The 22,852-nt window shown below is 35.9% G+C and overlaps 1 protein-coding gene and 1 long non-coding RNA gene across 15 annotated transcripts in view; one reads left to right on the top strand and one right to left on the bottom strand.

Annotated features, from left to right (window-relative positions):
• LOC116418440 overlaps window positions 1-9,342 on the top strand; it is a 149,350-nt gene extending 140,008 nt beyond the window's left edge. For 2 of the 11 annotated variants that reach the window (XR_004228460.1, XR_004228459.1), the window contains 4 exons: window positions 2,233-2,411; window positions 6,357-6,454; window positions 6,553-6,697; window positions 7,983-9,340. This is a non-coding gene — a long non-coding RNA (uncharacterized LOC116418440). Of the gene's footprint in view, window positions 1-2,232; window positions 2,412-4,447; window positions 4,601-6,356; window positions 6,455-6,552; window positions 6,698-7,982 lie in introns of all 11 variants that reach the window. The other 9 variants (XR_004228453.1, XR_004228450.1, XR_004228452.1 and 6 more) reach the window with 6 other exon arrangements.
• Window positions 510-22,852, bottom strand: part of LINGO2 (leucine rich repeat and Ig domain containing 2) — a 1,250,024-nt gene continuing 1,227,681 nt past the window's right edge. For all 4 annotated transcript variants that reach the window (XM_023203903.3, XM_023203904.3, XM_023203902.3 and 1 more), the window contains one exon: window positions 510-13,606. In XM_023203903.3, coding sequence (XP_023059671.1) covers window positions 11,751-13,571 — 1,821 coding nt within the window. In that variant the 5' untranslated portion in view covers window positions 13,572-13,606 and the 3' untranslated portion in view covers window positions 510-11,750. The remainder of the gene's footprint in view (window positions 13,607-22,852) is intronic.

Here is a 22,852-nt window from a genome sequence, read left to right as displayed (position 1 = left end):
AAGCCACCAAGTCTGTGGTGTATTACTGTGGCAGTCAGAACTGACTCAGACACCAACAATATTTTAAAGTTTCTCTAAATTAAGATGACAAAATCTTGAACCAGAGCACTTAAAAAAATGAAGCTCAGTTATTTTCATCTCATTTCGTAGTTTCTTGACTGACAGAAATAATATCTTCTGGCCATTTCCCGTCACTTATGGTGATATTTTCCATTGGAAGAGTAGGCCTTGGAGGTCCTATTTTTCACAGCTATCTGTCTCAATGCCATTCCATGGTCAGCCTTACATTCAGACCCCTCAGCATGGGCTCTTCATGATTTGCTTCAATTCTACATATTGAATAACTTTATTTTACTGTTTCCGAAGTTTGTGTAGTAAAGGACTGAGCTATAATAATAGATGTAGGAGAAGGATAGGCTTCTATTATATGATTAATAATGCAACACTATTAATGAAATATTAAAGATGAGAGGCATAAATGCTGTTTTAGAACATTCAACAAAATACAATTTTTTAAGAAAGTATTTTATTTTTGTGTCTCAACAGATGAAATTCATAACCTTGTTTTATGATAAGACAATTCAAACATACAAATCAATTACAACAATGTGCTTATCAGCTCCCCCTCCCACCCCTATATTTTAAAGCAACTGACAGTTTTGAAGGACACCAAGACAATAGGGCTTAGCTAAACAATATGGCAATTAAAAATGGCCCTCTAAGAAAATAATTACAATAGTTGTTGAAAAGAATTTGTCCTTTGAGCAAAACAGACTGAAAAGAATTATCATGAAATGAGAATTATAGCTTCTCTTCCAATAAAGGAGAAAAGGGGATGTATGTCAAAACAATTATACAGAAAGCTGGGGAGTCAGACTGAAAACAGAAAGCCCCAGGCAATAAATGCCTCCAATAAAATGCATCCCCTTGAAGATATCCATTCAAACTCTTGTTTCGTATTGAAATAAATAACTGTTCCCCCACACCCAGCACCTGGAAGTGAATCATTTTTGTTCTCCTTTGTTAAAATTAATTTAATAATTTTTCCAATCCAGCATCTCTCTGAGAAAGAGGTGTTGTTATGAATTTTGTAAAAGTCAATGACATTAAAGATAACCCAAGCCAATCGATGGCCAACACCATTTTAGATTCTAGCCATAAAGAGATTAGATATATTCTGGCAAACCTGGGGCTCCCAGGGAAAGCAGGGTTCATACTCAATGACATGTAGTTACTCTAATCCTGTAGCACCTTTCTACTAGGTCCCCAATTCTATATACCATTTCCTCATGCTTTTCATGGTAAGCCTCACAGCACCCTTGTGAGGTAGGTAGTGTTATGGTTATTTTGAGAGATGGGGATGCAGAGATGTTAAGTAGCTTGCCCATAAAGAAACATGAATCCAGTGACACAGCCCTAGGGACTCTCACTCCAGATCCTTGTCTTTTTAGTACTTAACTGTTCTGACTCCCTGAGAGTGGATCATTAAAGCAGGTAGGTCCTTAACGCCAGACTTGTGCCTGGCCAGGTGGACACTAAGGCCTATCTCTAAACCACATGATTTAGATGATAGAGTGAGACACAGGTTGCAATCAATATGGAAGCCAAAGGAGTTAATGTGGAGAAACACAGGATTAATGTTTGAACAACAGTTTGATATGACTTCAGTGATGGGCAGCTTGATTACTATGATAGTGGATACTCAGTAGATGTTGCATAATTAAATGAGTAAATGAATGAAAGGAGATTGTGCTAGGATAAGTGGAAAATTAAATTTTCTGTATCTTTTAAAACAAAGCTAGAGAAATATGATTTTTAACTTCTAATCAAGGATGAGAAGGAAAGAACTGAGTAGATTCCTGAATATTCTGAGGGCATTTATTTAAGCTAATTATTGGCGATATTTAAAAGATATAAAGACATTTAAAATCATTTTCAATATACAGTGTATTTACTTATCAGTTTGGAAACCAACTTAAGATCAATATTAGAGGAAGTGTGATATGCATAAACATCATCCATGTTCCTCTGCAATTAAATTCTCTTATATATGCTTATATGATCATTGCCATTTATTTGAAATGCTTGTGTTCTCCAATTCTTATTAAATGTTCTTCTGAAAATATATTCCACCACCAGAACAATGAACTACTACTCTTCCCTAGACTCACCAGCCAGGATACATTTTTCAGTTACTTTCAGTTTCTGTGAACCCTCTTTTTTTTTCCCCAGAAGACTCACAGCAGAAAACAGCTGTCCTGTATTGAAACCAGCCCTGCATTAAAGCCAGCAACTTTCTTACAGCAGTGCCATGAAGAGCTCTTGAGACCACTGAAGCACAGACCACTGGATTCTCCAGGTGTTGCTAAAATAGAAGAGCTTATATAAATCAAGGTGGTGGAGCTGACTTGGTAATCTCTTTGCATTACACATTTGTTCTGTGCTCAGTGAATTAATTCCCTGTAGGATGTTGGTACTGATACAGTGTGAGGCTTAAAGAAACTCTGGATGCCACAGTATGGATTTGTGCGTGCGGGTTTGAAGAAGTGTTTGTTTAACTTTTATGAGAGCCCTGCATGTATAGAATGGATGTAACCTATTAGTCTTTTGTATACCCAGCTAATAGCCCATGGCTAAAGGAATAGACTAGACGTAGTGAATTGCCTCTGTGCTATGGTACTAGCATACTTGATCTCTTGTGCTTGGAAATAATAGGAATAGAGAGTTGCAGTTAGAAAAGGGTTCACATAAATGTTACTTCTGACTTAGATGGGGATCTGGTAAAAAAATTTATCTCCCAATGTGACAATACAAAATTATTCACTATAGATATAACTTTTACAATCACATAAAAGATTTAGGTATTTCAATCAAAGAGGTATGCTCTCTAGCAGTCTGTTCTTTTTATAGAGACTGTCCTTGGATTTTCATCTCTGAGACCCTGACTCTGTAGTGATTCAGGTGAATTCTTAGTTTTCTTTATTAGCAGACAAACAGAATAGTGAGAATCCACATATTTTCCATCTGCCTTATCTTTTCCCTTATCTTTTCTCCAGATGGTTCTTAGTAATATGTATGTATATATGTGTCATTCTGCCATTAATATACATAATTTTGAGAGTTTGACATGTCCTGATTTACCAACGACAGTGTTATGGAATAAAACAATGCCTGCATAGCTATAATAAGGGATCTCCTTCCTAATCCATTTTTTTTTTTTTGTGATAGAGGGTCATAATTTTTGCATTTATTTATAAAAGTTGATGAAAGGCACCAGTGTGACAAGCCCTAGAAGCCAGTGTTTTCAGATTTTCCACCTATCCGTGGCAGAAATAGTAGGTAAATTTCCCCTCAGGTTTCTCAACTTTCTCCTTAACTTGGCTTTATTCTACCTTAATCTTCATGTACTGTGTTTTAGGTCTGATAATGAAGTAATTAAGAAAAGAATATAGGGTTGCACAATAAGCTTATCTGCCTTAAAGGGAGTAGGTATAAACTCTTAATTTTTATTTCGACTGTATCAAACAACACAAAAACATTAAGAGCCATCTAGCAAGGGCAGTATGCTCATGACTGAGAAAAATGAAAGAAAGACGAAACCAAACAAACACAAAACTATGATGAACTTCTAAATTTATGAAGTAATACATGACCAGAAAGTCTTTAAAGTGCAGAGCCAGAAGCCAGGCTACTGAGTTAAAAGTATGCTTAGCTTTCACTTCATTATATTATCTTCTTCCCATTGTTTAAGTACAAGTCCTGAAGTATTGGGACCATCTTATCCCTGATTGGTGAGTTTACTGGACAAGCTAACTCCTAATATTGATTGGCGAGATGTCTACCCAACACATTCAAAAATATGTTTACAGGAGATGGCTCTTGTTTTAGTCTTACTGGTTTAGTAGCATAAAATAAAAGCCCACTGTTAGACATGCAACTCTGACCAGAACAGCTCCGGCATTAACAGAAAATTTTCAAGAAGAAATTCTCTCTCTAGGGGCAAGCTTTTCATTTTGCAATTACAGAATAGCAGGCCAGGCGCAGTGATTCATGTCTGTAATCCCAGCACTCTGGGGAAGCCGAGGTGGACAGATCACGGGGTCAGGAGATGGACACCTCCTGGCCAACATGGTGAAACCCCATCTCCACTAAAGAAATACAAAAATTAGCCGGGCGTGGTGGCGGGCGCCTGTAATCCCAGCTACTCACGAGGCTAAAGCAGGATAATGGCTTGAACCTGGGATGGGGAGGTTGCAGTGAGCCAAGATCGCACCACTGCATTCCAGCCTGTAAACAGAGTGAGACTCCATCTCAAAGGAAAAAAAAAAAAAAACAGCAGCAAAGGGACCTTTTCTGATTTCTTGCTAACAGTCTCAGTATTTGTGTGTTTGTTGCTTCCTGGAGGTGAATCCCAGGCTTTCTTGTTAGCTAAGAATGTGATTTCCAGGTACCATGACTATCAGCTTTCTGCTTCCTTCTCCACCTCCTCCTTCTTCACTGGAAACCATCTAATGAGCCACAAGGAGAGTGAAGATGATACCCTAGATATGACACCTGCCTGAACACAGCTCCCTAAAGCCCATTCCCTCAAGTACGGAAGGTAAAGAGAGGGCACCTTCACCCGCAGCCCAAGAGGAGTTACACAATTTTCAATACATTTCCTCTTTAACACTAGACAATTTTCCCTTTCCCTTTTTTCAATTTGCTTGAAGACTAAAGATGTTTCTCTTTTTAATTTTTTTTGTGCCTTCCTACTTGACACAATGTTTTGAATCGTTTGGCTGAGTGAAGGCTAATTCAGAAAGAAAAACTTGATGGCGGTGTTGTATGTTTGGCTTGCTGAACCCTTCAGTTCTTGCTTAAATAGATTTTAAGCCTTAAGTTATGCCCATTACTTGCTTATGTAATTAATTCACATGAATTTGGATACTTTTGCAAGTGATACAGGATTTAGCTCTACTAAAGTAGAATATCTGTAGACTATGGTTGATATTACATAAATTTGGATGCCTAGCAGGTTGAACTATGACCCCTGTGTAACTTTCTGTAGCTGGATACCCTGTCTTTTGATTCCTCTCTGAGTTGTCTCCACTCACTTTAGCATTTGAATGAGATTCCACTGGACCTGCTTCATCTCTGACAGTACTGGGGATTACTAATCAATACAGTGATATCTCATGTTCCCTGTGAGACTCATATAACCTACTTCTGCCAATAAGAAAATATTTTTATGTGACTCCAGTTGTCTTGTATTGCATTTCATTTCTTATTAATACTTAATGAATTTAACTGCGATGGCAGATGCTTAAGCCCTTTCATCAGCAAAGAAAACATGTTTTAACTTATGTTACATGTTAATAAGTTAATTTGTTTTTACATGTTAAAAAACATGCCCACAACAATTAACTAATAATAGTAGCTCATGAGATGCAAACCTAAATCAAGATACTTTTGTCATTAGCATCAATTTTTTGAAAACCAAAACTTTCAGACATTTTTTAGGAAAAGTTTTACTAGGTTGTTAATAACTTTCAATCATGGGATATTCTCAAAATAGCATTTTGATAAAAGACATTAAAGGAAAACACAGATACACATTGTTTTTCTCCTGCTCAAGCTTATCAACTTTTAAAAGTTATAATTTAAACAGAAAAAAATCAAACCACCCTTCCCCACATATTTATATATGTATATATAAACAATAGAAATTATGATTTGGGGCATTCTATACCATATGGAAAAAACCTGAAGACAACTATCTTGTGCATGAAACAACTCAGGTGTTTATGATATACCTGATTTTGTAACTGTGGAGAAAAAGACTATGTTTTCTTCCAAATAGCCTCTATACAAAGTTTGTTCATGATTCAATTCCAATCTCTTATCACACAGATATGTATATAAATCAGTTTGCTGTTGGACATACATTGTAAAGAATGAAAAAACTTTTTTGCAAGTCTGAATTAATCTCCTGTTTAATTATTTGATTATATTGCATTGTTGATTTTACTGAATATACTGCAGTGTAGACTAAAGATATTAAAGCAATTTAGAATAGGAGGTGTGCAACAAAATAAAGTTAACATGGCAACCAAATTTTTTTTTTTTTTTTTGGTCCTTTTAGAACAGGCATAAAGTCTTTGACTCTGACCCATCGTCAGTATGGACAGTTATCTTTTGAGCTTTATTGCAATTAATTAAGCAATTTAGTAAAACAAATTTGCATTTTTTGTTGTCTTCTAATGACTATTTTGCATATTAAAAGTAAAGTCTTCTTTAAAATGTGAAGTACTCTCTTGATTATGCCAGCTCTTTTCTCATTCTGCTAAGGCTATAAATAAAGCTTTCTATTTAAGGCTGGCATTATATCAACCCACCTGCTTCTGGAAGGGAGAGGAAAAAAATCAGAATCGCTCAACCTGCACATTGCTGTCAGCTTGTGATTATGTGAATGGTAAGTCTTAACTTTTAAAGTGTTATGTGAGATAGCTGGAGGGTTTTTTTTTTTTTTTTTTTTTTTTAAGCAATTTCCAGTTTAACAATTACCCCTAGAATCTCAGTTACCAATGAAAGAAGACTTATCCCTGGAGAAAGCATTCATTGATGAGGATGGCAGCAGCTGAGAGGTGACAGTGGTGAGTAGGCAGAGCAGGAGAGTGAAGGATCATTTCAACTGCTGCATCAGGAAAGGAGGCAAGTATGTGGGGGAATACCAAAGCTTTTCTCCTTCTGTGGGCTGTCTCAGGGGACTTTAGTTCCTGCTCTTTTTCTCCTTCCTATTCAGGATGTTCTCCATGGAGAAGGGGGTCAGGGAGGGAGAAGAGGTATTAAAGACCTTGGTAAACTCGAGAAAGGCAGTCTGGGACACATGCAAGCTTGTCCTGATCAAACTCCCAAATTTAGAAAGAGTAACATCAGCCCCAGTCCTATTTTAGAAAAGTAAGCCTTTTACAAACATCTTAATTATGTATTTTGTTGTTGCTGGAAACACTTCATCCTAGGCCATTTGTTAAAAATCTCACACAAGATAAGGAAGTTCTAGTCCCTACCATTTTTTTGAGAAAACATGCAGTTACACTTAACTGTTCTCCAAACAGACAAATCAACCTCAGAGTCGAAAACCTGTCATTAATTGTTGATTTAAAACCTTGTTTACTTGGCTAAACCTTGCAAGCCTAGCCATATGGCCTCTGAACCCAATGTTTATTAGGTTAATTGAGCTAAAGAGCACAGCAATCAGCTATCATTTCATCTTGTAGACCTATGTTGTAAAGCTGTCCTTTCCCAGCTAGAGTGTAAATGAGAAGGCTCTTTTGGGAATGGCTTTTGAAGGCGAAAAGGGGAACATCACTGAGAGATTCATGTCAAGTGTTTGCCAAAGTACCAGAAAACACCCTCTGTTGCCTAACCAAAATAGAAATTCAAAAATCAACAAATCAAATAATATTTCATTCCTCAAGGCTTTCTACACCCAAAGGCAGAATTCCCAAACTACTCAATCAGAAAAACATCAAGGGTTTTAGCTGAAAGGAACGGAAAGGAGTTCCCAAAGCCAATGGTGGAAAATGAATGGAAATCACCAGGCACATGATGTATGAGTCTAACCAACAGGGACTGTTAATTATAGTAAGAGATAATAAATCTTTACCTAAGTGCTGAGTAGAATGAATGCCTTCGGTCCCAAAGGTTTACGTTACTAGATTCAGATGCCACAAAATCCATTTGGGATAGCTCATGTGAGCTATAGGTGACTGGGTCATAGAAATAAAGGTATAAAAAGGATACCAGTGAAAGTCAAGGAAGAACATAATCTCTGATTCTTCTTCAGGTAGGAGATAATAACTATAAAAATTGGCAAGAAAGAAAACAGGATTAAAATGGATCCAAGTGTCTCCCTCTAACCTTCTTTAAATTCTTCATATATCTTTATATTTGGTCTTAGACTTCTAAGCTGAAAATTATGTAATTATTTTCTTTCCTAGAAAGCCTCAAGACATATTCAGTGCTGAATGGCTTCTGAGCACATCCCCTGAAGTTAAAACAAATGTCTTGACACAAAGATGAAGAGAGACCCTGGAAGTAGAAGTTAATTTACATGGGACTCTACTCTTTTATTTCTCCAAGATCACATTCTCTCTTTTGTTCCTCTGATATAAAAATACATGTGTTTTGTACCAGAGTAAAGTGACAAAAGTCAGGCCTCAATGCAAGTGACATTTAAATAATCCTTTTTTAAAGTCACAGAAGATTGCAACTTCTAGACTCCTGTAAGAACTGAGGAGCAGAGAATGTTTGACAGAAAAATGAAGAAAAGAATCCATCCTAAATACTGTAGGGCAACTTCTGAATGTGGTTTTCCTAATAGGGAGTTGTCAGTAACAAGCAAAATTTCTCAGAAAGTTGAGCAAAACCAGATTGGAATGAAAACCACTGGGATGAAATACTGAGGCAAACAACAGTATTTCTTTCTGGGATACTTTGAAACAAAGCCTCTGGGAAGAAAATGACTCAGAGATGTTATATTTAAGCAAGTAAGTTGGCCCCTATGCTGGTATGAGCTGTTATGCTCTACCATGGTCTAGTTGATATAACCAAGAGTAATCAGAAGCCATGAAGGAAAATTCAGGAATCTTTTTGTGAAACTGAGTACTAAAGCACCAGTGTTTCAGTCAATGGATACCAGAACTTTGCAGGCACAAAAAGGAACCCAAGATCTGCTCAGATAGTGGGAGTGTAGAAAATTAAATATCTATTCAATTACCTATTAATCCATTATTATGATGGATGCTTCAGGCAAAAAGTAGCCAATTCCCCTGAAAATATCTGGTCAATACACTTTTATGATCGAAACACTGACATAGGCAATTTTTTTGGTAATCTATCGGAGGCCAATTCAAACAGTAATTTTACTCTTATTAGAAACATTAAATTTGGGAATACTTCAGAAGAGTACTACTCTAGTCTAAAGTTGACCAATCTGGGTTCTATGGAGCTCTAGTTTTTGAAAATGTTATAGCATGAAAAGAAGTGCTTTCTGCTCATACAAATTAGTGAAGCCCGAAGATAAACAATATTAAACAGGATTCTTATTTACAGGACTTTCCAGAGAATTTATTAGGCTTATATAGATTTTGAATCTCTAAAAGGTGGTTACAGAATGCATTTCCCCAATATACTGGTCAACAGGACTCTCTTTTTTTAGGAAGAATGCTTATAAATATCTTAACTATTGTTCCACAGATCAGAGTATGGGACCTCTAAGAAAATTCATTCTCTTTTCTGCCAATAAAATGAATAATAATGAAATCTTTTAACTAAATATTTTTCATGGATGGGTACATTTTAATACAATTTCATTTCACTCAGCTGTTTTTGGCCAACTTTTGTTTTGACAAAAGAGCAGTCAAAATCACAAAACCCTCTTGTTAATTGCTCAATGTTTCTCCCTCTTTTTTGACAATTAGTTGAATACTGCTTCACACAATGCTGCCACATAAAGATAGTTTCTATTAACTTTTGGAAGTTTTTTGGAAATCTCTACTTTAACTTTGTTCATTTTCAAATTTGAAAGACCCCATTCCATTTGCACACAAGTTGGATTTGTGATAGAGTTTGCAGCAGAGCTTGATTTGCATTGTTTGATATAAGGTAATTGGCATAAATGGAAAATAGAATTCTAAAAGATCCATAATCATCAGAAAAGTCAAATTAAAAATGACTTGAGCAGGCAATTCTTCAATCTTTCATCATATTTTCCACCCTTTATTAGGGGAGAAATTGGTTTAACTCTGTTGCTATCTGACTGGCAAAACAATTTCTGGGCTTGTCCTACATTTATTGGGATCAATTTAATTTTATGAAAGTTCCTCAAAATTTCAAATTTTCAAATTTCAAACTAAAAAGAGCCAGTTTTTTGAATGCCAACCCGCCAATCCAATATGTCAAGAAGCAAACCCCAGAGACTTTCTACTCCAGCTTACATGTTATTCAAAACGTGACCTATTTTCAGATCCCTCTTGAAAAGGGAAAAGTATAGATATTTCCTGTCAGTTCTATGCTGATTAAATGTGACATTTCATGAACACAGTCCACACTCAATGCTTTCTCAGATCACATAACCACATGCTTTGAAAGTCATTCACTGAACATTTAGCCAAATGAAACTATGTCTCCTCTGAATCAGATCACTGGTGGTCATGGAATGACATCAGTTTTTAAAAACTGGAATGTTTAACTTTGAGTAACAGACATTAATACAAACTGAATTGGACAAGTATCCGTGGGTCAGAGAGAGGAAAATAAATCAGCACAACTTAACATATTTATAGGGTTATAATCTTGCTTTTTCCTCAGTGGAGAGAAAAAAGAAACCACTAATGTTTTTTAATCCATCTTGTTTTTTCTCAGTTCTTAGAAAACAAGACAAATTTCTCTTTATTACACATGATAATTTTCAAAGTAAAAACCAAAATCTAATTGGGAAGGAAGCAGGAAGAAACCCTGAAGTTGTCTATGCAAGGTAATACTGTGTGGACAGTATTCAAGGAGAGAACATCCGAGTGGCAGTAGCTAGATGTTCCCTTGACTAGCAGCAATCTACACGTAGGCAGCTATCATGTTTTAAACAAACCCTTGTTTGCATTAACATGTTATGTGTTTATCACCCTGGTTTGTGTTGGCATCTGAGAAGAACTCTTTCTTATTCAGAGAGCTTTTGAATATCTGAATTCTTGATCTTAGCTACTGGTGAATATTATCCTATGGTTATTTGTAACCATTACCTCTTCTTCCATTTTCTATTAACCCGCTAGTAGTGACTGTGGAAAGTAAAATCAAGGAGTGATTAAATGAATCATTTTCATTATTAACACCTACCTTGCATTTTACAGGTACATCTAGTGGTGCACCACCTTCTGGAGAAACCAAGGGCTTTGTTACAGTAAACTGGTCCAGTGTGATATTATCACAAGTATAAAAAATATTCCATTCTGTATCAAAACTAGGCACATGCCTTTATTTATAGTAACAGAAGTTAACAGAGTTGAGCAGTTTTGCCGTGGGTCCTGTTTCTTGGCATCCTACATCAGACAAACACATCTCTCAAAATATCTCCGCCCATAACTCCAGGGATCTAGTCTCAAGGTCATCTGTAGGTAACGGAAGGTGAAATCACACTTGGATCTATAGTGATAACTAAAAGCACAACCTCTCATTCATATTGCTTTAAAAACATGTACAGCATATATGTTTCAAAAAAGGAAGAAAAGAATATATTGATCTCTTTGTGGTACTGAACCAACAATATGGTATGATGCAAGGCTTTAACAAATGATAATCATAGATACAAATTTTTCTGTAGAGTATGTTTTAGACAAATGTGTCTTTTTAATATGTAAATCCTACACTGTAGGTTGTTCTTTTTTTATTTTTTCTTTTGTTTTTGCAGTGGTAGAAAATGCTGAATAATTGTCCATGAGTGTGAGCCAAAGATTCAGGTTCATTACTGAGATCCCCAGAATGCCAATATTTGCAATGCAAACACTTAGTATCCCACTGTGTGAAGGGCTCTGACACATGCCTGCCTGCCTTTCGATGGAGAGTCTCCACTGGAAGTCCTCCTGCTTCCATAGACCCTGCTTTTGATACAGGGGCAGCTGCACACGGCTGCCTCTTACTCTAGTAATTTACTGTGCCATACTGTCTTACCGATGACCAACATTGACAGAGACAGTAGTGTGAGGGGCGGGCCTTCAAATCATTTTCATGTTGAACCTCCTGGGTCCAGCTACCTCCCCTTCCACAACAGCACCATTGTTTTTCCTGGGCACATACTCAAGGTCAATGCTGTTTTTGTGTTTGCCTTTCCCTCGGCTCCACACAAAAAGGAGAAGAAAACAAAATAAAACCACTCCCAGGAATGTGAAGCAGCCCATAGCTGTAGACACCAGTATTGTTTTAAGGTCCAGGGAAAAAGTATTGGCATTGGTGCCATTGGAAATGGTGTCATTGGAGTCGGTCATGTACATAGGGGTCCTGTTCGCATAAAGAAAGCGATCTGAAGCGAATCCTTTCACAGTTAAGGAGGCTGTGTAGGTGTCATTCCCAGCAGCGTTGCTAGCAATACAAACATACATCCCACTGTCTTGATCCTGGGCAAAGCGGATTTCCAAGGTGCCATCACTCAACACGGTGGCTCTTCCATTGGACTTGGTGGTGATGAAACGCCTTCGGGGTGTCACCCAGGAAATCACAGGCTGCGGGTCTCCATCGGCACTGCATTCGAGCTGGACCGTCTGCCCTTCATCTACTAGCAGATGCTGCAACTTCTTTTCACGGATTTTGGGTTTTTTGCAGGTAAAGTAAAAAGAAAGGGCAGTGCTATGGAAATCCTTGAATGACCTCTCACGGATGGTGTCTGGGCCAGCACACATAGGTTGCTGGCCCCCAAACTGCAGGGTGGGTTGTCGCTGCAAGATCCAGAGAAGGCGGCAGTCACAGGCCAGAGGGTTGTTGTTAATGCTCAGGACTTCCAGAGCCCTAGGGGAGGAGAAGACATTCTCTTCCAAAGTTTCCAGCAGGTTCTGAGATACATTAAGCACGCGTAGGAAGCGGAGCCCTTGGAAGGAGTGAGGCTCAATGGTGCGAAGCTGGGCCCCCACTATATGAAGCTCCTGAAGGCGGATCAGGTCAGAGAACATGCCTGCTTCAATAGTGCTGATGGGATTGTAGGAGAGGTTAAGGTGAGTCAGGTATACCAGGTGTTTAAAGGCAAGGAAGGGTACAGTAGACAGATTGGTGTTGGTGACTGAAAGGGACGTGAGGTTGAGACCGTAGAGGCTATTGGCAGGCATCATATCCAGTAAAGGCCAATAGTCAATCTCCAGGTGTTTCAGGTGGAACAATCTTTTAAAGGCATACACGGGCATATTGTTGATACTGAGATGCTTCAGATGCAAGCTGATGAGGCTGCGGAGGTGGGAGAGGGCTTCTGTTGGTACTGCTGTTAAGTTGCATTTCTCCAGGGTGAGCTGCTCCAGGCTAAGTAGCCCACTGAATGCCCTATGTGATATATAAACCAAATCATTGTCCCCCACTTCTAGAGACTTCAGGTTATGCAGATCCTGGAACATGTAGTCTAGTAAAATGACAATCTTATTCTCACTAATGTCAAGCTTAGTGAGATTGGACAGCCCTGTGAATACCCCCAAAGGTACCAACTTTAGACGATTGCCTTTTAGGCGGAGGGAACGCAGGTTAAAGAGATTGTTGAATGCTCCTGGTTCCACATTGGCAATGATGTTGTCACTCAAGTCTATCTCTTCCAGCAGAGGATATGATATGAATTCTTCAGGGTTGACACTTTTTAGCCTGTTTTTACTGAGGTCCAAGATTTTGGTTTCGATGGGAATGCCTTCTGGGATGGCGATCAATCGCCTTCTGTGACAGCTAACAGATTTGTTCTGGGCAGAGCATTCACAGCGAGCAGGGCAGCCAATGGTGGATCCCATGAAGATTAACACCACAGCCAGACCCAGGAATGGCTGCCAGCATGATATGGCCGTGTGAAGCATGACTCCACTTCTTAGTCTACACCTTGGTCACAGGCCTGCATGCAAGGGGCAAAAGAAGGGAGGAAGAGAAGGTGAGTTAGGATCTAAATAGGTGAAGGGACACAAATAGGGCAGCAAGTGTAATGGAAAGGATGCTGGATTTGGAATCAATCAGACCTGGATATAAACCTGAGGGTTGACCCTCTTAGCAACATATGTTCCTGGTCAAGTTATTTCATCTCTCTGTATTTTAGATTTCCTGGCTGTGAAATGGGGATAATGGGGATAATAACAGTAATAGCTTCCCAGAGTTGCCATGACAATTTCAATGTTTGACAAGTATAATGAGATAAAGACAATGTGTGACACAGACTGTGAGACAACACAGTATAAATTTCACACTCAAAGGCTCTATTTTAAATTCAAATGAAAGAAACAGAGGTCAACAGCTAAGAAGAAAGCATTTCAGTTTGAATCAGTGTCTGCATCACTAATGTTTAGGAGATCATCCTCTATTCAAAACAAAGCTAACAGAAGTTTCATTCAGTATCAGGCCTTTAGGTGCAACATACAAAACAAAATTATGTTCAATGCAAGGTGTTGGAATGTTTTTCTTCATGTATACATTTTCTACTTTTAACCTTTGAATGTCAATGTATATATCTTTCATAATTTAGCAAACTTTAATTTATGAAGGGATTTTCTTATTTGAGGCAAACAGAAGATCCTCCAAATATGCCTGTATTGTTTTTGTGTTTCTCATAGGAATGAGGCAGAATCAAGGTACAGGATGGCTATAATAAAAAATGCCATTTTAAATGATTTTGAGATAAATATTGAGGAATGGGAAGAGAAATAACTTTCAGAAAAATATCTTGTAATGATAAATGAACTATCCCTCTTTCATCAGTGCACCTGTTAAAGTGAAATTAAATAGGTAGCAAATGAGATCGGAAATGAGTATGTTTTAAATGTGGATAGTTTAGTAGACACTGAATTCAGCTGAATAATAAAAGGTGTATTACTGAGCTCTACTTTTCAACTTGGGGTTCTCAGGGGTATGCTTTATCCATGAACACCATATTTTAATTAAGGTTAAGTAGTTTGAAACAATACTTTTAGATAAAGAAGTATTTCATAAACTTCAACATTCATTCCTGAACTATAAAGGAAAAATTAGTAAGAAAATAATGATCCAATTACAGTGTTTACATATATATCTATGTCTACAACCACAGTATGTCTTATATGTAAACAAATTTATGAATAAAAAACAAGTAGGATTAAACTTAATGGTGAATCACTAAATCACTAGAAAATTTTCCTCCAAATGTAGAAACAAGGCAAAAACCCAGAAAGTGCTAGCATATCAGTTAGATAGGAAGATAAGAGTTACAATTTTTGGAAAATATGTGGCAAAACTATCATTATTCACAGATCAAATTAATGTGTCATGAAAACCAATGGAAATCAACTAAAAATTATTAGAACAGTAGAATAAGTGAATTAGCATACTACACAATAAATATAATTTTTTAAAAATTATTTTCTTGTCTACAGAAATAAACCATTTAGAAAATACTATTGTAAAAATTATTTCAGTCATGGCATCTCTGAAAAACATCAAATTCCTTAGTATAAACTTAACAAGGAATACATAGAACTAATGACAACTATAAAACCCTATCAAGAATCAAAATAACTTACTAAAAGAGGGATGTACTATGTATTTAGAAAGATTAAATATTAGAAAACATTAATTTCTTTTTCCATAGAACACACATTACAAAGAATATTTTAAGCTTGAAAAATTAATTCTAAAGTTCATTTGGAAGAAAATATGTATTAAAATAATCAGAAATAGTAAAAAAAAAAAAAATCATGAAAATACCTGCCATACAATGCATTCAAACATGAGATACAAAACTAATAATAAATCAGCATGCTATTGACACAAAAATAAAGAAAACAAAAAGTAAGCAATTATATCAATATATTAGAAAAGTCAGTTTATGTTAAAGGTGGCATTTTAAATCAGTGAGAAAAATACAAATGATTGACTTAATATTTTGTGGGAAAATTTGCATACTAACTTTACTTCTTCCAATAAAGTAAATTCCAGATGAATTAAGGATTCAAATGTAAGAAGAAAACAGGTACTAGAAGAAAATTCAATAATTTTATAGTATTAGAGTTAAGTAGCATTTTCTGTGAATAAAGCTAGAAACCAGGAAGGAAGATAATGATTCTATTGTATACATTTTAAAAACTTGGTATAACAAACAAATAACACACACATGTGATTGCTAAACTGGAGAATATATTTAAAACATATGTAATAGATAAAAAGGTGAATGCCAATAGAAAATTAGGAAATGAGTATAATTGAATTAAAAATACCCAATAAGTATATGAAAAGGTGATTTACTACTAGTAAAGTAATGCAAATTTAAAAATAGGGGTATATCATTTTTGCCTGTCATATTGATAGAGTTTGATAATCATTTTTAGCCAGAATTAACAAGGGTAGGAAATGAACATTCACGTACTGATATAAAGAATATAAACTGGACATTAACTGATATACTAGATTTAAATATATCTAAGTTCAGTATCTTCATTTCTACGACCGATTTTATTCCTATTTCTAGAAGCGTATTATTAGAAAATAATTGAATATACATGTTTGTTACAGGTTTGTCTATAATAGAGCAAAATGGAAATGTGTAACAGTAGGAATTTAGTTATATAAGTTATAAAACAGCCATACAGTAAAATACCACCTAGCCAATACACTGTAACCCTTGACTGCTGATATGGTTTGGCTGTGTGCCCACCCAAATCTCATCTGGAATTATAATTCCCATAATCCCCACATGTTGTGGGAGGTAACTGAATTGTGGGGTGAGCACCCCCCATGCTGCTGTTCCTGTGATAATGAATGAGTTTCTCACAATATCTGATGGTTTTATAAGGGGCTTTTCCCTCTTTGTTCATTCTTTCCCTTCCTGCTGCCATGTGAAGGAGGATATGTTTGCTTCCCCTTCAGTCATAAGTTTCCTGAGGCCTCCCCAGCCATGCTGATCTGTGAGTCAATTAAAACTCTTCTTTATAAATTACCCAGTCTTGGATATTTCTTCACAGCAGCATGAGAACAAACTAATGCAACTGTATACTTATTAACATGGAAAATGAAATGATATATACTGTACCCACGTGTGTATGTATGAACATATTTTTATATCTATGAATATATATGCACGTATGAAAGGAAAAAACTGGAAGGATGTGGTAAAGATGTTGACAACAGTAACTTTTTGAGGTGGTGGGATTAATGGTGATTTTTACTTTCTTTTTATAACATTATTAATTCTGAATAAAATATACCTGTATTACTTTTATAATTAGAAAAAGTTATTTTAATTTTTGAAAATGTTTTCATTGATACATGTTTGTACATATTTATGTGACAATGTGATATTTTGTTACATGCAAATAATTTGCTACATGCATAGAATGTGTAATGATAAAGTTAGAATATATAGAGTATCCATCACCTTGAGTATTTATCATTTTTATGTGTTGGGAACATTTCAAGTCTTCTAGCTGTTTTGAAATACACAATATATTATTAACTACAGTCACTCTACTGTGGAACATTAGAACTTATTCCTTCTATCTAACTGTACATTGGTACCCATTAACAAACCTCTCTTCCTCTCCTCCCCTGTTCCTGGCCACAGTTTCCAGTGTCTGGTATCTATCATTCTACTTTCAACCTCCATGCTATCAATGTTTTCAGCTGCTACATTTGAGTGAGAACATGTGATAGTGCCTTTCCGTGCTCAGCTTAATTCACTTAGTGCCCTTCAGGTCTATCCATGTTGCTGCAAACAACACTTTATACTTTCTTTTTGGTCGAATAGTATTTTATTGTATATAGGTACCACATTTTCTTTATCCATTCATCTGTTGATGGACACTTAGACTGATTCTGTATCTTTGCTACTGTGAATAGTGCTGCAATAAACATGGGGGTGCAGATATACCTTTGATATACTGTGCATTACTCCATTTTCATGCTGATGATAAAGACATACCCAAGACTGGGAAGGAAAAGGAGGTTTAATGGACTTACAGTTCCAGCAGAGGGATTGCTGGATCATATGGGCGTTCTATTTTTAAGTTTTTCCCAGAAATTTTCATACCGTTTGCCATAGTGGCTGTACTAGTTTACATTTCCACCAACAATGTTTAAGAGTTCCCTTTTCTGCACATCCTCACCAACATAAATTATTTTTTGTCATTTTAGTAATAGCCATTCTAACTCGGGTAAGATTATCTCAGGGTGGTTTTCATTTGCATTTCCCTGACGATTACTGATGTTGAGCATGCATTTTGTTTTCATATTCCTGTTAACCACTTGTGTGTCTTATTTTGAGAAAATGTCTACTGATGTCCTTGAAATCATTTTGACATTCAAAAAGTCAAACATATCCTTCTTCACATGGATATGTTTTATAATAAAAGATAAAATTGCACAGCTTTTTAAAAAAGGCTCAACTAAGTCATTTATTTAAATGTGTAATGCACAGAATAATTCATAGAAAATTATAATTTATTTAGTTACCTTGACATTATTCCTCCCTCATCAATTTCTCCCCCTCAAAGAAGGTGGACTTTTAGGTATTAAAGAAATACTATGATCATATTTACCACCTAAATTAAGAAGAAAACTTAAAATATTTCAATGGTTTGATTTCAAGCCTACAGCCCAATGAATTTAGAAAAATGTTTACACCTTTGTAAGCACCATCACAATCTGATACAGAACATTACCATCATCCTCTTTACCTCTTCTCAGTCTATTCCAACCTCTGTTACTGGCTTAAAGTAAGCACTGATCTGTATTGTCACTATAGATTAGTATTCATTTCATAGAATTTTATATCAAAGAAATCATATAATATGTACTCTTATATCCAGCGTCTTTCACTCAGCATCATGTTTTTGAGATTAAACCATGTTGTTGCATGTAACAGTAGTTTGTTCTTTATGTCTGGTGGTAATTCGGTTTTGTCACAAATTGCTTATTAACTCAACTATTTTTGGAAGCTTGGGCTGTGTCCAAGAGCTGCTATGAATATTAATATAGACATCTTTGTGCATGCTTATGTTTCAGTTTTCTTGAATATATACCTAGAAATTACCCTTATAGGTCATAGGGTAGGCATATGTAGAGTCTTTACAAGAAACAGGCACATCATTTTCCAAAGAGATTATACCATTCAACATTTCCACTAGCAATGCAAGGGAGTTTCATGTGTTTCATATCCCCTCAGACATGGATACTGACTTTTTTTTTTTTTTTTTTTTTTTTGAGATGGAGTTTCGCTCTGGTTGCCCAGGCTGGAGGGCAATGGCATGATCTTGGCTTACTGCAATCTCTGCCTCCTGGGTTCAAGCGATTATCCTGCCTCAGCCTCCTGAGTAGCTGGGATCACAGGCGTGCACCACCATGCCTGGCTAATTTTGTATTTTTAGTAGAGACACGGTTTCTCCATGTTGGTCAGGCTGGTATCGAACTCCCGACCTCAGGTGATCTGCCCGCTTTGGCTTCCAAACTGTTGGGATTACAAGCATGAGGCACTGCGCCCAGCCAACTGTCTTTTACATGTTATCCATTCTTGTGGGACTGTATCATCTCATTGCATTTTCCTCGTAACTAGTGATGCTGAGCATCTTTTTGTCTGCTTATTGCCCATTTAGGTAGATTCTTTGGTATATTTTATGTTCAAACATTTTGCTCACTTTTAATTGTTTTTTTTTAATTATTGAGATATAAATGTTACGTATATAGTCTAAATACAAGTTCTTTATTAGATATGTGTATAGTGATACTTTATGCTCATCTATGGTTTACCTTTTTGTTTTCTTCATATTTCTTAAAGAGCAGAAGTTTTAAAATTTAAATCCATTTTAACATTTTTTTGATTTATGATTTATCCTGTGTGTTTTATTTAAGAGCTCCTTGCCTATGCCAATGTCTTGAAGATTTTCTCCTATGTGTTCTTCTAGAAATTTTTATAGTTTTATTATTTACAATCAAGTCTGTGATCCATTTTGAATTAATTTTTTATATGGTATGAAGTAAGGAAAAATATTTTTTTTTCTTCCTACAGCTTTCTAGTTTTTTTTTTGCAGTGTTATTTCTTAAAAAGACTTTCCTTTCTGGCCAGATATGGTGTCTCACACCTGTAATCCCAGCATTTTTGAAGGTTGAGGTGGGAGGATTGCTTGAGGCCATGAGTTTGAGATCAGCTTGGGCAACAGAGCAAAATTCCGTATCTACAAAAATAAAAAAATAAAACAAAATAGCCAGGCATGGTAGTACACATCTGTATTCCTAGCTACTCAGGAAGCTGAGGTGGGAGAACTGCTTGAGCCAAGGAGTTTGAAGCTGCAGTAAGCTGTGATCACCACTGCACTCCGGTCTGGGTGACAGTGAGACCCTGTCTCTACAAAAATATAAATAAGTAAGTAAAAATAAATAAAAAATACTTTATTTTCCCTGTAAAATTACACCTGGGGACATTTATCAAAAAAAAATCAATTGACCGTATACGTACATCTATCTCCACTTCTGTTTTTGATTCTGCTCCACTGGAATAGATACAGTACATACAGCTGTACTGGATTACACCAGCACAGCTATCTTGGTTACTGTAGCTTTTATTTTTTGTTTGTTTGTTGTGAGACAGTCTTGCTCTGTCACCTGCCTGGCTGGTGTGAAGTGCTGCGATCTCGGCTCACTGCAACCTCTGACTCCCTGGTTCAAGCTATTCTCCTGCCTCAGCCTCCCGAGTAGCTGGGATTATAGGCAGGCGCCACCACGCCCGGCTAATTTTTGTTCTTTTAGTGGAGACAGAGTTTCACCTTGTTGGCCAGGAGGGTCTTGATCTCCTGACCTCGTGATCTGCCTGCCTTGGCCTGCCAAAGTACTGGGATTATGGGGGTGACCCACGGCACCTGGCCACTGTAGCTTTTTATCAGTTGAATTCTTGAAATCAGATGATATTATTCATGAAATTTTTGTCTTTTCAGAAAATGCTTTGGCTTTTCTAGATCATTTGAATTTCCATATAAATTTTAGCATCGACTTCACAATTTCTAAAGAAATTTTCTGTGATATTGACAAAAATTGTGTTGATTCAATTACTAAATCTATGGAGAATTGATATTATAACAATATTGAACAATTTTCCAATCCATGAATGTTGTACTAACTTCATATCTTTAGGTATTCTTTAATTTCCTTCAGCAAATATTTTATCACCTAGAATTAGACAGTTTCATTCTTTCCTTTCTAATTTGTATACCTTCATTTTTTTGTGTCTTTCACATTTGTTAGTACTTCTCGTACAATGTCAAATAGAAGTGCTGAGAGCTATCTTCCCTCCTTTCCTAATCTTAGAGGAAAATTATTTGGTTTTTCACCATTAAGTTTGATGTTAGCTGTGGGTTTTTCAAAGATGACCTTCGTTAAGGAAGTGTTTTTTTCTTCGTTAACTAAGATTTTTTAAAAAATGCAAGTGAGTACTGAATGAAAAAATGCTCTTCCGTATCTATGGAGATGATCTTATTGTTTTTCTCCATTATTCTTTTAATATGGCAAGTAATGCTGATTAATTTTTGAATATTAAACCAACCTCACACTTCTGGGATAAACGTTACTTTGTCATTTATTGAGTATTGTATTTGTAATCTATTTTTTAGGATTGTTCTGTTAATATTTGGTCAATAGTTTTTCTATTTCATGAGAATTTTTATCTAGTTTTTAGCTTGTGATGTATCTGTATACTTTTAGTATCAGAGTACAGTAGCCCCTCCTTATTCATGATTTTGCTTTCTGTGGTTTATTATAATGGTCAACTGTGGTCCAAAATCAGGTGAGTACAATAGTTATTTTAAGGGAGACAGACTACATTCATATAACTTTTATTATAGTATATTTTTATAATTGTCCTATTTTATTAGCAATTTTTAAAATCTTGTGTTGTGCCTAATTTACAAATTAAACTTTATCATAGGTGTGTATACATAGGGAAAAACATAGTATTTGTAAGGTTTGGTACTATCTGCAGTTTCAGGCATCCACCAGGGAACTTGGAAGGTATACCTTGTGGATAAGGGGGACTACCGCAATACAGTTCTCACAGAGCCAGTTAGAAAGTATTCCTTGATTTTTGTTCTCTTTTTCCTGAAGAGTTTGTATAGAATTTTTATTATTTCTTTCACAAATATTTGGCAGACCTTACCAGTGAATCCAAATAGACCCTAGAATTTTTGTTTGAATGTTGTAAAATACAAATTGATTTCCTTGGCAGATACTGGACTCTTTATATGTTCTCTTTCCTTTTGTGTCAGTTTTGGTAATTTGTTTCCTTCAAGAAATTTTGTTATTTCATCTAAGCTGTTAAATTTATTGTCTGAAGTTGTCATAAACTTCCCTTATTATTCTAATGTCTGCAAATCTAGAGGTTATCTGTTTCATTCCTGGCATCAGTGAATTGTGCCTTTCTTTTCTCTTGATAAATCTAGAATTTTTTCAGTTTTATTACACTTTTCAAAAGGACCAAATTTTGCTTGTATTGATTCTCTATTGTGTGTCATTTTTATTTCATTAATTTCTGTTCTTATCCTTGTTATTTCTGACTATTTATTTTGTCTTCAGTCCAGTCTTTTAATTCATTTTAGCTTCCTAAGATTAGATCATTAATTTTGGACTTTGCTTTTTCACTGATGTAAGGTATAAAAACTATAAATATCACTTTCTACATTGCTTTAGCTACATTTCAAAAATTCTGATTTTTTATAAAGTATCATTCAGTCAAAAACGTTTTCTAATTTACTTTGTGCTTCCTTCTTTGTCTCATCTAAATCATCTTCTAAATACCCTCCAAAATTCCTTTCTTTAGGGATTTAGTTGGTTCATTCTTAAATATTTAGGTCTTTTTCTAAATATATTATTATTTCTAATTTAATTCTGTGAGGTCAGAGAATACACTATGAAAAATTTCCATCTTTTGAAATCTACTAAGATTGCTTTATTAGACCAGCATATGATCCATCTTGCTGCCAGGCCATGTGCACTTGAAATGGATGTGAATTTGTACACTTTGGGTGAAGCAGTCTTTAAAAGTCATTAAGGCTAATGTAGTTGACTGTTGTTCAGCTCTTCTAAATCCTTATTAATTTTTTCTAAGTTATGCTGTCAATTCCTGAGAAATGGGTATTAAAAT

This window comes from Piliocolobus tephrosceles, chromosome 14, assembly GCF_002776525.5.
Source record: "Piliocolobus tephrosceles isolate RC106 chromosome 14, ASM277652v3, whole genome shotgun sequence".
In the NCBI taxonomy this organism is placed as follows: Eukaryota; Metazoa; Chordata; class Mammalia; order Primates; family Cercopithecidae; genus Piliocolobus; species Piliocolobus tephrosceles.
This window is presented reverse-complemented; position numbering and strand designations above follow the sequence as displayed.